General features: G+C 37.0%; 1 protein-coding gene and 1 long non-coding RNA gene across 2 annotated transcripts; both read right to left on the bottom strand.

Annotated features, from left to right (window-relative positions):
• Positions 1 to 4,660: 4,660 nt before the first annotated feature.
• LOC141440305 (uncharacterized) lies at positions 4,661 to 5,592 on the bottom strand. Its single transcript, XR_012452683.1, has 2 exons — positions 5,528 to 5,592; positions 4,661 to 4,766 (listed from the first exon to the last, which is right to left on the bottom strand). It is a non-coding gene; the product is annotated as an uncharacterized lncRNA (long non-coding RNA).
• Positions 5,593 to 5,666: 74 nt separating this feature from the next.
• On the bottom strand, positions 5,667 to 17,214 carry LOC141440179 (uncharacterized; the record flags this gene model as incomplete). Its single annotated transcript, XM_074104640.1, has 8 exons — positions 16,892 to 17,214; positions 12,272 to 12,357; positions 9,765 to 10,777; positions 9,034 to 9,142; positions 8,149 to 8,371; positions 7,444 to 7,640; positions 6,812 to 6,924; positions 5,667 to 5,731 (listed from the first exon to the last, which is right to left on the bottom strand). Coding segments are annotated over exons 1-8 (1,872 nt in total), but the record flags the coding sequence as incomplete, so codon positions are not given.
• Between the last annotated feature and the right edge of the window lie 247 nt (positions 17,215 to 17,461).

The following is a 17,461-nucleotide window of genomic DNA, read 5'->3' as shown; positions in this document are numbered from 1 at the left end:
CAACCGATATTTTTCTCGAGAATGTACTTTTTTTTGGCAGACATTGTGTAAAAATGCTTTATAAAATCTTTTACTTTACTTACTGTAATTCCCGAAGCCAAACAAAAGGCGTGTGTAAAAATATTTGGCATTCTTAGAAATAGCGTTTAAATTGGAAAAGCTTAAGCAAAATCGTTTATTATGCGATAAAAATATTACAAAAATGCAAAATAAATTGGTTTGGCCTCGCGAGTTGACAGTCGGTTTTAACGTCAACTCCGTAAGTATGGTATTTTATTTTGTACGTATAAAAACAGGTCATACATTTTATATTAAGGAGTAAAGGACGCAATAATATGCCTTAATAATTTGGGACTATGTCCACCGTCTTCGGAAGATATTGCCTCAGAAAAATAAATAGAAATTTTTCCCATTCTTCATTCGAAGAAAACATTCATCTCCTGGATGATCATATTAAAGCTAGCTTTCAATCCAGTGACACAAAAAATACAGAAGCTTAAAATTGGTCTTCATTCGGTCAAGTTAACTGATATTTCGTCGAACTTTAATTCGTAAATTCATTGGTCAAATAAAATTTTACTATTAACATTAGAATCAAGTAACCTCCAATGAAAGCATTATTATTATTATCATTACACCTCCAACGACAAATGCGTAGGTAATACTTTTAAAACACAGATCATTTAGGAAGGCGATTGTCATTACGACTTGATAACCTAATCAGCATAAAGAAATGGCAAATTGATCTAAAATCACAAATTCCATTTACTAATAAATTTAACTATCAATCAAATAATTCATTGCCATTTTTTGACATTAGGTCCAATATATACAGGTCTAATATAAAAGCCTATAAGTTTAATGTAGTTGGATTGCCCCGACACGAATAAATGTTTGAGTAGGTATATAAAGAACTAGAAAGTTGATCTTTAATCACCCTATGTGATCGGATTAATATAGTAATCGGCCAGCATTTTGTATAAATATTTTTATCTCTCAAAAATGCGCGTAATTTACGTAGACGATCTTATTGAAATCATCAAAAACTGTATCCCATTATCCATCTTTGTAACGATGTAGCGAATTGAATTGAATAGCCGTTGGTTTCTTTTTAGCTCAAAATTAGACCCGTATGTATCGGACTCATCAGAGTGATTGTACTTCGTTCTTAAATACTTTTAATTTATAGGTCCCGTAGCTAAATAGTACGGGTGTCGGTTCTGCATGAACCTAGCATCGTACCTTTGGTTCTTCTGATAGAAGTCCCGATTGTGGTTCACTTTGTGCCTGTAGTTTTGTGTTCTGCGGGGTTTGTCTTTGTTGTTGTTGGTTTCTGCTGGCTTTGTTGTGGGCTTGCTAGCTTCTGGCTTAACGTCGACTTTTGCTGCTGACGGTTCGTTGGGTTTTTCCTAAAAAATTGCCATTAAATTAAGTTTTTGAAAGAGAGAGAAAGAGCGAGTACAGAGAGATTATTGTTGCTGATAACTGTTTTCAAGCGACATCAAAAAAGTAGGTTCTTAATTAACCTGTATATTTGTTTTAAGTACGGTAAACTTTTTGCTTGCAGCATTTAAGTAACTGTAATTTTTTTTGAAGGATGTTACTTTTAAGATAGAAACTAAAACTCTATTTCTATCAAGTCGGTTTCTATCATGTTCCATTATAACGTAAATCTCAAAAAATGGTTATTAAAACCAAAGAAATGGACAAATCGATACCTCCTACGTATACTGGTACAAGTGACAAATTTCTGATTTTTAGTTTTTTGCATTTTTGTGATTAATATTTCCTTATTTACCTACCACAAAAATTTGGACGGATATTCCTATTAGTTTTGGAAAATAAAGTGACGTATATGAATGCATCTAACACCGTTTTGCTAATCGGTACAACGTATACTGAGGCAAACGACATGCCCACTATACGCGGCACCGATATTGTCGCGGGGCCGGGGAAGTCGAGTGTAACTGGCAGTTGCCTCAGTGTACGCGCTAGCCGTCGCTGCGTGCGGACCGTTTAAACTGTTCTACGAGCACATAATTTGATAGTATATATAAAAAAAAAACATGTTTTGGTTTGGCAAGACCACAATAGCCGTATTTCTCATAGACAGTCATGGAAACTAAATCCAATGTGAAACCTTTTCGTGATCTATTTCGCTATGATTTCTTTGGCAAATGTATGGGATGTCAACATAACATTGGTAGTACAACGGTTCCACCCAGTACCAGTACGTGATTCAATTTCCTCGGCTATACCTACATGTACGCGTGCTAGAAATATAACATTGCAGTATTACATTGCATTTTGATAGTTGAGCATCCCAAAAAAAAAACAGTAAATTAAATGAGAACAGTAAATTTCAATATACCTACAGGTTGATAAAAAAAATCCTGTACTATACTGTAACCCATATTAGGGCTACTGATTACTAATACGATATAAGTGGGAAAACATCGAAATTAGAAGTCTTCTTGCGACTCCACTTCCATACAAAACTTTTTTTTCGAATCACAGTATTTTCTACTTGGACCATATTAGTAATTAGTAGCCCTAATGTGGTTTAAAGTATAGTACAGGGTTTTAATAACACCCTATACACATTTCTTTATACACACCTAAGAAATGGTACCTGGCTATAAATGGTATGGCTGTATATGGCGAAAACGGGTAAACCGTATGAAGTTATAGAAGTTTCCCAAGACTCAGAAACAGACACAAAATCTATTGTCAAGAAGACATTAATATATAAGGCGTATTATTAAAATTAATGATTATATCATGGATAGGGAAATTTGGAAATAATTCCGATCCGCATTGGCAAGTGCTTACTCCAAATAGCGAATTGAGAACTGTTTTAAATATGTAGTTGTGTTAAATACTTGTGATGTATAGATATCACTAAAATATGATTGTAAATCTGTTTACAAAATATACCTAGGTTTATTGCCACTCTTCTCAACAGAGGTTTTTACGAACCGGTGGTAAATTTTTTTGACATTCATAAGTGCTTGTTACAATCTAAATTGAATAAAGATATTTTGACTTTGACTCAATATTTCATGTCAAAGCTTGTCTTAAGCAAAGTGCCAATCAGACTCGCGCACGAAGGGTTCCGTACCATCTATACAACTTCATTAGGATTAGCAAAAAAATGGCAAAAAAAAATTTGTTGTATGGGGCCACCTTAAATATTTATTCTGATCTATTTTTTGTTATATATATATTATATCGACTACAGTTATACATAATCTGTGAAAATTTCAACTGTCTAACTATCATGGTTCATGAGATACAGCCTGGTGACAGACGGACGGACAGCGAAGTAGTATAAAGTAGTAGGGTTTCCGTTTATACCTTTTGGGTACGGAACCTGAAGAGGCACAAAAAGCTAAACCGTTATGTGGATACAAATGGGTGCGATGCGATATATGTATCACATGAGGAACCTTTCACAATAAAATATGAGTACACATTTGAACAGGAATACGAATCAATTGAATGTGCTTCCATTAATTAAAGCACTTAATACAATTACTTTTCTTAATAAAACCATTTATATTCAAGTGAGGTTTTTTATAAAGGTATATTTCTGTATTTTGTATAGCACGTTTAAAACATTACTAGCGGTATATTGGTACAAGTGGCATGCTAATGTTAGCGTATAATGATGCAAGTGATAAAAACGTTTATAAATCAATAGATGAAGGTAAAAGAGCATCTTTTTATTGTTCATTGCAAGCCATATAAGTATTTCATCTAAAAATTCATATACAATATAAAATATCGTTAGATCAGTAATCTACGCATTACGCCGTATACTGGAGCAAGTGGTAATTAGCTCAGTATACCGCACAACTACAAGATGTAAAATACGCGTATAGTAGTGTATCTGCCATTTTCTCAAAAACTATAAAAAAATTCAAAATTCCATGAATACAGGTAGAAAGCCAATATTTTCTTTGGAACCAATGCAAAATTTTGAAAAGTTATATCACCAAATGAGAAAGTTACAGGTTTTTGAACCTTTGAACAGCTCTCCTGTAAATTTATGATTATGCACTTGTACCAGTATACGTAGGAGGTGTCGAAATGTAATAAATAAATAAATTACAAGATAACAACAAATAAAGTTAGGGAGAAGTTTACGTGCACATATTTAAAATAATCCACTTGCATTCTCATTGTTGACGATTTTTTCAATATGTTGGGATTTTAGTATAATTTGTGCTGGCACTTCACTTGGTATATTCACCATTCACCGAAATATTTGCGAGTATACGAAAGAGATGTACTATTCCTTTTCTAGTATGAGCGATGGAGATGTCAATAGCGCAACGCAAACACACGAGGGCAGGTGAAGTGCCAGCATTAGACAAGACAAGTGTTGGTCTCACTCTACGAATAAATAATAAGTGAGAATAGCCATACTTTAAGCCAAAACAACTTATGCTTCAAATACGAATCATATTCGAGGTTGCAAATAGACGTGCCTGTTGATTGGTTAAAATTCAGAAACAAAGCAGGGATTGGTTTGCGCGCGCGATGCACTGTCAGATGACGCGCAGAAAACGGTTTTAAGCCCCGCCTACTAGGACACGCAAGGCCATTTTTCTAACGCAGTTACATTTCCTGACTTATTATTTATTCGTAATTGTCACCTCTTTAACGTCAACAGGGCCAGGCTTGGAGGTCTGCGGTGGGGTTTTGTCGGCCTCGGGAGGCGACTTCGGCGACGCTGGCTGCTGCTGTGAGTGCTTCTCACTCTGAAACAACACAAGTTTCACAATCAATCACACAACACATCTCGATACGTCCCAATAGGGCAGTGGCAATAGGGGGCCAAATAGGTCGAAGAACAGATAACCGTTGGGGGAGGCAAAAGTTACAAGTATTAGAATATTTTGTGTTTTGTGTGCTAATACCAGCTTATATATCAAATTTCGGCTTTCTAGGACTTCAGAAAGTACCGTAAGAATTTTGATGATCAGTGAGTACCTTAAGTAATGTTTTTTTTTTTGTATATCAATTAAATGTTAAGTATAAGAGCTATGCAATTAAAATTTTACTATTGACATTATATATCCCAAGAGTTTTGTTTATCTAGTATAATCCAAATCCCAAAATGGCGAGCGTCGAGAAATGGTAAGTAGTGGCTTGGTGATGTATATCCCTGTATTTCTTTTATTATTATTTTTTGTATTTTTTTTTCTTTAATTGTATAATATAGTTTTTAAGTATTTTATTTGTAATTATATTTTTATGAAAAAATGACTTTCTGCCAAGTTTCTTGCGGCGCATTCTTCTTGGCAATGATGGTCTTTCCGAAAGCGCTGGTAGTTTAAAAAAAATGACGTGTAAAAGTGCCCATTGCGGCCTATTTACTGAATAAATCATTTGAATTTTGAATTTGAATTTAGGTATGTGGGGGTTTTCGGGGATGAAACTCGATCTAGCTTGGTCTTATTTCTGGGAAAACGCTTGTTACCGAGTTTTAGCCTATAAACTTGAATTGAATCCCGTTTACCGTAGCCTTGGAGTTGGCATGCGACGGCGCGTGCGGCGGCGTGTGCGGGGCGGTGGCGGGGGCGGGGGCGGGGGCGGGGGCGGGGGCGGGGGCGGGGGCGGGCGCGAGGGCGACCGTGAGCGTGAGGTCGCACCACATGGCGCAGCGCGCGCGCCGCGCGCATTACACCCAGCTGCTTCACCGCCTCCGCCAATTGGAGGATCGCTGGAACAATATAATAGTAGATTATTGTCGTGGCCTGGAAGTAGGCAATTGCTGGCTGAGTATGAGTATTAAACGGACGAGCTTGCGAGTCCGTTTAACTAATACGAAGCCAGCAATTGCATTCCAGCCGAGACTAATATAAAGCTTTTCTCAAAAATGGTGAATAATTCTGAAATAGAATAAACTTTTTCTCAAAATATATTGTAAAATTAAATTTTATTCCAATATTTTTCTTATGCTTTCCGCCTTTTTTCATTAAAAAATAAACTGCAGGTGTATTTTTCCACCGAAAACACCACAAGCTATTTCAGACCCAATAGAAAAAGTCCGGAGTTCCAACAAAATATCTGATACCGGCCATTAGACTTGGCTGTATGTATACGACTTGTGCCAATATTGCCATGGCCTTTTTAACTTAAAAAAAATGTGACTGATTGCAGGCGCGCTAATTCATTATTGTCGAGCTAGCGCGCCTGCAATCGTTTTAACTTTTTAATTTTTCGCTGACCATAAACTATGCACTTCACCTTCTGATATGTAAAGAATAATGTCAACTTTTACGGTCATTTTTGAGAAAACCAAGTTATTTATTTACTAGAGTTTTTCCGCGGCTTGGCACGCGTAAACCATTTAAATAAACAGTTGAACTAAGGGACTGTTTCACCAGCCATTGATTAATTTAATTGGACGGATAAATGTGATGGCCTAGTGGTTTGACCTATCGCCTCTCAAGCAGTGGGTCGTGGGTTCGAACCCCGGCTCGCAACCTCTGAGTTTTCGAAATTCATGTGCGGAATTACATTTGAAATTTACCACGAGCTTTGCGGTGAAGGAAAACATCGTGAGGAAACCTGCACATACCTGCGTAGCGATTCAATGGTGCGTGCGAAGTTCCCAATCCGCACTGGGCCCGCGTGGGAACTATGGCCCAAGCCCTCTTGTTCTGAGGAGGGCTGTGCCCAGCAGTGGGACGTATATAGGCTGGGATGATGATGATGAAATAAATTCCAGCCTGACGTCCCACTGCTGGGCCTGGGCGCACTCCTCTCAGGGCTTTCTCTATAGGGGTGTATAACTCACGGTCCGTCCGTATGTACCGCGGCTGCGCGAGCTCCCGCCGGCGCGCGGCCTGCACGGCCGCCACGGCACTCCGCCACGACAACATCGCGCTCTCCACTTCGCTGTGCGGCGCACTGCAACAACATTCATACTTGTTACCGAACAAAAGCATAAAACAGTAAAACAAGAGCATACAATTTTACTCGAGACGTTCATATAGCCCTAGCTGGAACGGCGAGGGTGGATAGACATGTCGAGGGGAAATGTGGCTGTTGACACCTGATTGCCGAGGTCTTAGACGAACATTTTTGTTTAAGTAATTTTATGTCGCCTGGATTCAGTATAAATACAAAGTTTACGAGCGTGAGAAGTGAAAACGTCATTTTGTGCCGAATAGATCCAGCATAAGTAGAATGGATTATTATTTTTACCAAATTTGTCGATACCGTAGCTCGGGCTCGGGCTGCAACCCCCCGCAGCAGGGAAGCTGAGCTGTACGCCCAGTAGTCCCTTTATCAAACTTATAAATTTAACGTTAAAAATAAAGTTTGTGTTAAATACTTCTGATGTATATAGATCTATATCGCTTTCGTCTCCGCTTACGAATCCCATATCCCAAGATGGTTTACTTCTGTAGTAAAACTTTTACTCACATCTCAGACAGATTCTTGACATCCTCCTTCCAGGATGCAGGGTCGAATGCAGCCGGATCCAGCCCCTCGCTAGCGGGCAAGTTCTCCTGCCCTCGCTTCAGCACCGTGATCTTAGGGTCCTCCTTATTGGGCTTTTTGTTTTGCGCTACGCACACACTTGCACGTAGGGTCTCCATTTTCCCCATCAAGGTTAGTACCTGAAACAAATGGGGTGGCGGAACGTTAGAGGAGGATGTTAAAGAAATACTGAATTTAATAATCGTATTTTAGGGTCCCGTACCCGAAGGGTGATAAAATAAAAACCCTACTAACGTGGCTACAATGTGTGTCCGTCTGTTCTGTCCATAACAGGGCCAGTTTATATCTAAATATAGCAAAAATCTTAAAAGATTCAACTATCTATTATTGGATTGTTAATTGGTTATAAATTATTAATATTATAAATGCGAAAGTTTGTACGTCCGTTTGTTTGCTCGTTACCTTATCACGTCTATACCGCTGAACCGATTTAGATGAAATTCGGTATACAGATATTTTGAGTCCCGGGGAAGGACATAGGATAGTTTTCATCCCGGAAAATTGCATAGTTCCCGCGGGATAGCGATAAACTCGCTAAGGAGTCGCGGCCAACAGCTAGTATTCTCTTTTAAAACCTTTCTCGGGTAGGCTACACGAAGGTACAGTTGCTTATAAATACAGCCTTACCTTGGTGTGTTCCCGAAGCATATCCACAGTCAGTCTGTCCACTCTAGTTGGACAAGGCGGCAGACGCGGCACCGGTATACTGTTGGACGAGGACACAGCCCTCCCCGGATAGGCTAGGGCCAACCGCGCCTCTGTCCGCTTCCGCTCCCGCTCGAGTTGTCGCCACTGCTCGTAGCAGGCGTCTAGGCGAGCATGGAGGATGCCTGAAGACGTCGCCGCACCTCTGAAAGAAGGTTTTTTTTCATTTATTATCATCATCATCATCATCATCATGATCTTATAGCAGTCCACTGCTAGGCATAAGCCTCCATAATGAGCGCCATTGCGTCCTGTCCTCCATTCCTTTTATTAGCATCTCGGCCTATATACGCTCAACTGCAAATAAAAAATAAAAAATAAAAACCGCAGGGCATCTCCTCTCAGAAAGCGAGGACGTAGGCCATAGTTCCCACGCGGATCCAATGCGGAATGAGAACTTTAAATACACGATAAAATTTCTTCGCAAGTGTTAGCTGGTTTCCTCAATACCTATGCTTTCCTTCACCATGAAGGCCAAATAATAAGAAAAAAATTAAATGTTACTTCGTACATAAAAACGAATAACTCACGGGCGATAGCCGGATTAGAACCCAGTTTTTTTTATTCCAAATGGAGGGCTACCATCCTCATCATCATCATATTTGTCGTAGGATGTCTACTGTTGGAGCCTTCCCCCCCCCCCCCCCCGCCCCCACAGACCTCCAGCTGCCTACTTCATTTCTAAGCGGCCTGCATCCACCGTGAACCCGCGGCTTTACCCACTCCTCCATCCATCTCGTTGTTGAACATCCTACGCTGCGTTTGCCAAACACGAATCACAACGTGTAAATAATAAAATATACCAACCTGATGTTTCTCATAGCGTAGAACGGCGCTAGAAGAGGCATGTCCATCATGGGAGACGGCAACACTGGCGGCGGAACGGGCGGACTTGGTCCTAGCAATGCTCCTAAACCTGCAAGACACCAAAATTCGATCCAATCAAACATGTTGAGAAAGAATTTAGTAATTTTTGTTCCTTCTCTTTTGCTTCAGCTATAATGGACTAACATTATAGTTGAAATGTATTTCAGATTTTTATGACTTTAAGGATTGTCAAGTCAAGCTTTTCGAAAATGAGAACAAAAGACCAAAGAGAAAAAAATAAGTGTGTAGTAGCCTAGAATGTTTTTATTTTAAATTTTTAAAGGCAGTCTAGTGTTTTTTTTTTTTTTCATACTTTTTTGATGTTCCATTGAAAGTGGTAGCTTAAAAGCATAATCATGTATTTGGAATAGGCAATTTTAGTTTTCATTATGATACTCACATCCTTAAAATTGTTCAACAAAATTTAATCGCCTCTTTGGTATTTTTTTTGCATGGACATCATTTGTAATATTTTATATACTTATTTTTTATATACATACCTTATTTTATTTTTATATGGCTAACCACGCTGACAATTTTGACAAATCGTTCAGGCTACAGAGAGAATCAAAGAAATAGAATACATACACTCGGAAAAACACACCCTCCTTTGGGCAGTCAGGTAAAAATGTGTATTTGGCGTAAAAATAAGTAGAAAAGATCATACATACCAAGATTGAAAGGCGTGTTCTCGTGCAGGAAAGACACATCAACATTCAACTGATTCGGAGGTGGTCGGTTCCTCATAAGCAGACTCATTTGACGCGCCAACTCTTGCTGCCTCATCATAGCTTGCTGCCCATTCTGACCCTCGAAATTACCCCTCTGTTCCATATTACCCTGAAAATTCTCCCGTGGCATCATCTGATTCTGCCTCTGCATGAAATCGTTCTGATGGAACCCATTGGGCTTGTAATTTGGGGGTGCATTCTGAAAATCGAAGTTAGGCGGCGGCCGTTCCATATGCTTCATCATCTCATTCAAATAGAAGTTATTCTCCCCATTAAACTTTGGTGGTTGTTGGAAGTTCCTGTTGAAATGCATCTTGTTTCTATCGTCCTGCATTTTGTAGTCTTCATTCTGGTAATGATTCTCCATGGGCATTTTGAAGTCCATAGGCATGTCTTGTGAGCGTTCCAGAGATATGTTCAACTGGTTGAGGTATGTTAACAAGTCAGCTGGTTCTTGGTTCTGTTCTTTGGAGAAATTGTCGAACTTGTTCGGATATCTTTGGGGGTAGTCGAAGTTATTGAAGTTCCCGTCTAGATTTAAGCTGTTCGGTCTGTTAAAGTTATTGTTGAACATGTTTGTTTCCGGTAATGAGCTCCTCTGATTTGGCTCAAAGAAATTGTAGTCATATTTGTTTGGACTCGCGAATTGAGCGCCTCCGATCTCTTGAGCAGCTAGCCTTAACAAGTTGAGTTGTTCTTGAGTGACTTCTGAGTCGCCCACTGGCTCCATAAGTAAATGGTCTTCTGGGTAGTTCAGGAATCCATTCCCGAAACTATTTTGACTTTGTGCATTGAAGTTGAAGCCATTCTGGTCATTGTTCTGGATGTTTTGACTGTAGTTGTAAGGGTCTTGGAAGTTGAATGTAGGTGGTATGTATGAGGTCCCTGGATCATTTTTGGGATATTGTGTGTTTGTTGGCGTGCTTAGTGCTTTTTCCGGTGGTTGTATAGAGCTGTAATCACAAAATAAGTATCTGTTTAAAATTATATTTTTAATACAAGCTTTTTTGCTGGCTGTACTTTTTGTTAGCTATACTTGCATTGTCATTCAACTTACATTGTCATATGTGTACCAAATTTCAAGTCAATCCGACCACAGGGCAAGTTATATTATAATTTACGAGAAAACGCACTGAACACATCCGATCACAATACGAGTAAAGTAACGAATGTCGAATACGAAAAACATGAATGACGATGCAAAACTCGAACTTCGTATGTTGCCATCCCGCTGAAGCTTATCTCATTTAATACGAGAGTGAAAGGGACGGTGCGATATGAACTTCGTTTTTTCCAGTTTTGTAGTAGCCCCTTTTTGTTATCATAAAATATACGTTTTACCGATTATTTTCAATTTATCGAAAACCGAAATCATAGAGCAGCACTGTTCGTTTTATGCTGGCCACATTATTTTTACATTTGACATTTCAGACTGTCATTTTAGTATCTAGGTTTCACAAATAGACCATAGCTAGAAATTATTATAAGAAATGTTCTTCCTTTCTTCACATACAAGATAACTGGGTCCTATTAATATTACAAACTAGAGTTTACCCGCGGCTTCGAACGCGTAAACTATTCGATCTGGAACAATTTAAATTCCGGGATTTTATAAAATTTCCTTGGGAATTCCCCAATGGTGTTGCAGGTGTCTATGGGCGGTGGTGATCTCTTACCATCAGAAGACCCACTTGCTCGTTTGCCATCCAGTTAAATAAAAATAAAAAATATATTGTGGTCTTCATTGAGGTTGTGTAACTGCCCAAAATTGCAAGTCTAAACCCAACGGTTGAAATTTCAAGATTTTATCCCTATCCCGTGCCCGTGGGGATATCGGGATAAAAAGTAGCCTATGTGTTATTCCAGACATGCAGCTACCTACATACCAAATTTAATGATTCTAAGCCCAGCTTTGTTATTTCAAGATTTTACTCCTATCCCGTGGGAATATCGGGATAAAAAGTAGCCAATGTGATATTCCAGATGTCCGGCTATCTACATACTAAATTTCAACCCAAATCCGTCCAGTTGTTTAAGCGTGAAGGAGTAACAAACATACATACATATATACACACACACACACACACACACACACAAATTTGTATGTGCGAGCGTGTTTGTTACTCCTTTACTCTAAAATGGGTAGACATTTGAAAAAAAAATTGGTAGCTACATGTAGAGCTGGACATCTGGAACACGTAGGCTATATTTTATCCCGATATTCCCACAGGATCCGGATAAAATCCGAAAACTTCTACCGCATGACTAGACGCATAAAATTTGGCGCGGTGTTTGAACATTTCGACGGGAATTTTTGCGATATCTCGAAATTTCAATAAAATCAACTTCAACGAGCTATTGCACTTGGCAGGCTATGTCGGTGACCCTCGAATCCCTGGAGTGGTACTTAATAAAAGAGATTTTAATATATTATTATAGTTATATACCTGCTCCCTTCTGAGGGTCCGGTCTCATCAAGGATCTTTGTGATGAGATCACGCACCATTGAGTTTTCTTCCATAATGCGTTCCGACTGTAACAAACAAAATTCAAATTAGAATCCATACTAATATTATAAATGCGAAAGTGTGTGTGTTTGTATGTTTGTGAGTTTGTATGTTTGTCCGTCTTTCACGTTGAAACAGAGCGACGGATTGACGTGATTTTTAGCATGGAGATAGTTTATGGGCCAGACGGCCAGAGAGTGACATAGCTTACCTTTTTATCCCGGAAAAATGCACAGTTCCCGAGGGAACAGCGCGCGATAACCGAATTCCACGAGGGCAAAGCCGCAGGCAAAAGCTAGTAATAAATATACCCTAGTGCGTCCTCTCGTACCTACTTTATAAAGAACAAATTAAATCTATAAACTGCCTTCTCTTGACTAGTTTAGAATAATTTCGATGGAAGAAATCCCTTATTAGGGATAAGTTCGATTATATATGTGTGTGTGTGTGAGACAGCTATTAAAGTTTTGCTTTTAGTAGTTTTTTCACCGGACTGCATGTTATTTTTTGTCTTGTCTATTAAGTATTTTGTTTCTAAATTTTAGTGTGTTCAATAAAGCTAGATAATGTCACTGATTTGAAAAATGTAGACTTATATTTAATTCGCTATTCACTTAGTTACGCAATAATTGCTAAAAATTACCTCAATGTTTCGACTACATTGCAGTGGCTACACGAGTAAACAATCTATTCATTTAAATCCCAGGAGTAATAATAATTTATGAATATATTATTTCCTAGGGTAGCTTTTAATTATAGTATGGGATTTAGGGTAGAGTTTTTTAGCTACGCTAACCTAAGGCCTGATTCAATCAATTTATGGTTTAAATCTTAATATATAAAACAAAGTCGGGTTTGTTTGAACACTTAATAACTCGAGAACGGCTAAACCAATTTTCATGGTTTATCTTTTGTTGTATTTGTCTCCGCCCCGAATAGCAGAATAACCATTAAAAGTATTGGAAAATTGATGAAAAAATAAAACAAAAAAACATTTTCCCATACAAAATGTTCATGGGTTTCGTAACTGTCAGTTATAGACCACATCCCTTCACACAATAAGTTAGTTATTTTATATTTGCCTAGAAAAATATTAAGATTGGTTTTTTGGAATATTTTTGTATTTTTTATTTCAATTCCAAATTTTTACTTTTACGGTCATCCATAAAACCTAAATTGAAAATACAAACTGAAATATAGATGCACAGAAAAACCAGAAAAATAAGACCATCACTGGAATCGAACCCAGGTCCTCAGTAATCCGTACCGCGTGCTATACCGCTACACCACTGATGGTCAACGGTACCGACACCAGTGATGGTTTTATTTTTCTGGTTTTCTGTGCATCTATATTTCAGTTTGTATTTTCAATTTAGAAAAATATTCACTTAAAATAATTGATATGGCAAAACAACTGATTGATCCCGGGATTGGACCCGCCAGCTAGATGGTGCTGTTGTTTGTATGTTATCATAATTTTAATGTAGGGCAGGACAATGTGTGCTAGTGTTGATCATATTTATTTTTTAAAACAAGAAAAGATAAGGTGGTAGTTGGTAATGATGAGAAAATAATGAGGGCAAGTAAATGCACAGTATTTATAAATGACATAGGATTGCATGTTTTCTTCTATTCTTACAGCTCAGTATTTTCATTTCTGAACTTGGGGCATATAAATGCAGAATAAGAATAACCCATTCAATGACATAGATACATAAATGACTAACATTAATAGTGTCCTTAGAGGGCTGGAATTAGAGGTCTAGAGGCCTTGGGACAGATGGTAGACCACTGGTGAATCTGGCCAATCTTATACCTACCGGTGGTCCAGTTGATAGGGGATTTTGTTCAGCAAGCAAGGATTCAATGCCTTACAGCACACTATTCATGAACTTTACTAGTTATGGTCATCCGTTACTTGAATATTAATTATTATTAGTTTTTTTTAATTTGAGTTAACAGAATAAAAACCATTATAAGTTCTTGTCCATGACTGGTGTCATCATCCTGATAAAAATAAGTGAGATTTGAAAAAAAAAAATGTTTGAAAGAAAAATGGAGTCCTGAATAGGTAATTAGTTATTCCCAAGGGCGCAAGATAAACGAATTATTCGCACATAAAGTCGCGGTTAACAGCTAGTAGAATATATTATGACTTTATTATTTACTTTTTAAACATAATTTTTTTGCTCCCCAAGTGACTCCATATTCAAAATTATTTTTATTTTATTTTCTTTATACATCCATATTTAGGTCACAGAAATGTATACTCAATTTCAATGTTATTTATTGGTCTAATAAATTTGGAGAAAACTTGGTGTGACCGGCAAACAGACAGACACACAAGTAGTCTTCTAGGGTTTCCAATTTTCGTTTTGAAGTTCAGAAGCTCAAAAAAATGTCATTAATCTGTCATCTCCCAGGATAACAGGATCAAAGGAATTTGGCCACAAATTTGTGCCTCTGGACAGCTTAATAGCACAGACTGATTGCATCACAGTTTATTTATGAACTTGTTATTTGAACATTGTTATCAAAAAATATTTAGCATTGATTTGATAAATATTAGATAGAAGATAATATAAATGTATCTAAAAACAAAACAACAATTTTAGCATTACAAAAGCAATCAGCATCAGGACGTACTGTTGGACATTAACCTCCCCCAAATACGGTAGGTATTTGACAACTCCTGAATATGGCAAATCTTTATATTATTATGAAAAAATAGATATACAGACAGTGTTTAGCAAAGAGAAAACTTAAATCAGGTGAGAATTGGATTTATAATGATTTTTTGAAAAATCTATATACTCTTCTCAAACGCTTTTCTCTATGCAGCAAGTACCTATAGCGCTACTTGTGTGTGATGTCACATGCAAATATGTCTTTCTCTGTCTAATCTTGAATTTCAGACCTTTTTAACTTTGTTATTTGTAAAGGTAGCTTAAAAATTGTTTCTCTATTTGATAACAGGCATTGTGAAGTTTTAATTTATAAAACATACAAAAAATAGTCAAATACCGTTTTGTGAAAGCAATATATTCCTAGGACCATTGAAGTGCTCTAAGGGTTTTCAGAAATTCTCACAGGAAGCCAGCCTTTTTTAAGTTTATTATGGGACAGAGCCTGGGGCAGAAGCTACTATGAACTCATTGAAAGTAGTGTTAGTCAACATCTTCCTCCTGTATTTAAATGTCATGTTTTCCCCCACAAAGGAAGAAGGGTAGTGGGCTGGTGCACTTGGGCAACAATGGTTTGTTCTTTTTTAATGACTAACTTTTGCCCGCTATGTTACATTTATGGTGTGGTTCTATCTCTTTCTACTAATAAAGTAAATTATAATTATTTTTAGCTATATTTCATATAATTTCTAGTTTTTGTACTACTGACACCACATAATATGCTAAGCTGTATGGATTATGGGTCATAAATCAAGCATTTCAACCGTCTCATTTTTGTGTGGACACTTCTCTGTAAAAAGAATCTGATACAATTTTTTGGTTATCTGGTAGAAATATACAAACTCTAACGAATATTGAAAACAACTTCAAAATTTCAGCCAATTCATCAAAAATGTGACCAGGAAAATGAGGCAGTTGAAACACTTCAATAATGATGATTATAATCCAAAATATATATTTTTTGTTTTATTAAAGATTGAATTTAATTGATTCACTAATATGCATAAATGACTTTACACTGTTCCTTATTATGTTTTTATTGAGTCTATTTTAAATCTTTCCATCAATTTATTATTAACATCCACTTGCAGGCTTTTTTTCTAGGTTTAAGTGGTCTTAAGTCCTGTCAGATCCATACAAGAACTGTCAGTTCAAGCCTTAAATCGAGATTTAAAAAAGCCTTACTAATAATAATTTTCAATATTCATTTGCTTGTCTTAAATCTTTCATTTTAGACAATATGTGTCTTTGGAGTCTTAGGTATAAGTTCAAAGTTTCCTAACTGCATATAATTAAGAAGATAATACATAACAACATCTAATTAACAGGAAAATGGTTCATAAATGTAATTTTAAGAACACATTATCATATGAAACATATCTTTAACATCTGTACCTCGAATTCCTCACCTTAGATCAAGGCAAAATGATCTAAAAGAAAGTAACAACCTTAGCTGTAGTTATTATGAAATAAGCACTTAAGTATATGACTGTATCTGGCATAATATTCTTATACAAATACAAACTGTTGAGTAACGCGAGAGCAATGCCCACTATTATGTTATGAGTTGGATTATTGGCATTGCCTTGTTATTTTGTCCTCTAACGCACAAACTACATAATTCTAAAAATATTGTGCATTCTTTACTTGTCATCTTTCAACTAAACGAAATATTGCTACGTGTTACCGGACAACAATCACTACACCAAAGGCGTATATACCATCAAACAGTTGTAGTTATCAAATGTATTGACCAAAACATGTATTTTTTAACAAAAAACTAGTAGTTTTCCCGGATTGTGGGTCAGATTGACAGCTCAATTTGGATATGTTTAACACCTAAGAAATGGTCACTTTACGAAACATCACCACTTACCTGATCTGTTTCATTTTCGACGGCTTTATACGCATTACTTATGTGACATAAATCACTGAAGGCCATTTAAATTAAAACTTATGTCTTGCCACGGCACATACAAGCTGCTAAGCCATTTTTTTCATTGACCTACATGTGTATAAATACGTACGTATTGCTCGCTCACTGAATAGTGTTGCTGTCACACGGCCAACTTCGCGCGACGAGTTGTTTTTGTTCGTGTAGTACAGGTAAACAGGGATTTATTGCTTTAATTTGGGTAAGACCTAATATTAAATTAATTTTACTTGTTTATAATATTCTTAGAATATAGTAGATTCTGCAAAATTCCCGCGCTTTCAGTGTTTATAGTTTTCTTGATATTTTTTTATATCTGTCGAAAAGTTAATCAATGGCCATTACTTTTATTCCTATAAAATACTTTTAATTTTAACACATCTGGTAGAAAGTTCATGAAAAGTCGTAAATACGACGATATTTTACATTTTTTATCTCGAAAATAAGAATTATTAACATTGCTGTGATTACACGATAGAACAAAATTAAATTAATTAAATTAATAAAATTTCA

Source organism: Choristoneura fumiferana, chromosome 22 (assembly GCF_025370935.1).
Source record: "Choristoneura fumiferana chromosome 22, NRCan_CFum_1, whole genome shotgun sequence".
NCBI lineage: Eukaryota > Metazoa > Arthropoda > Insecta > Lepidoptera > Tortricidae > Choristoneura > Choristoneura fumiferana.
Note: the sequence above shows the minus strand (reverse complement) of the source record. Positions and strands in the feature narration are given on the sequence as shown.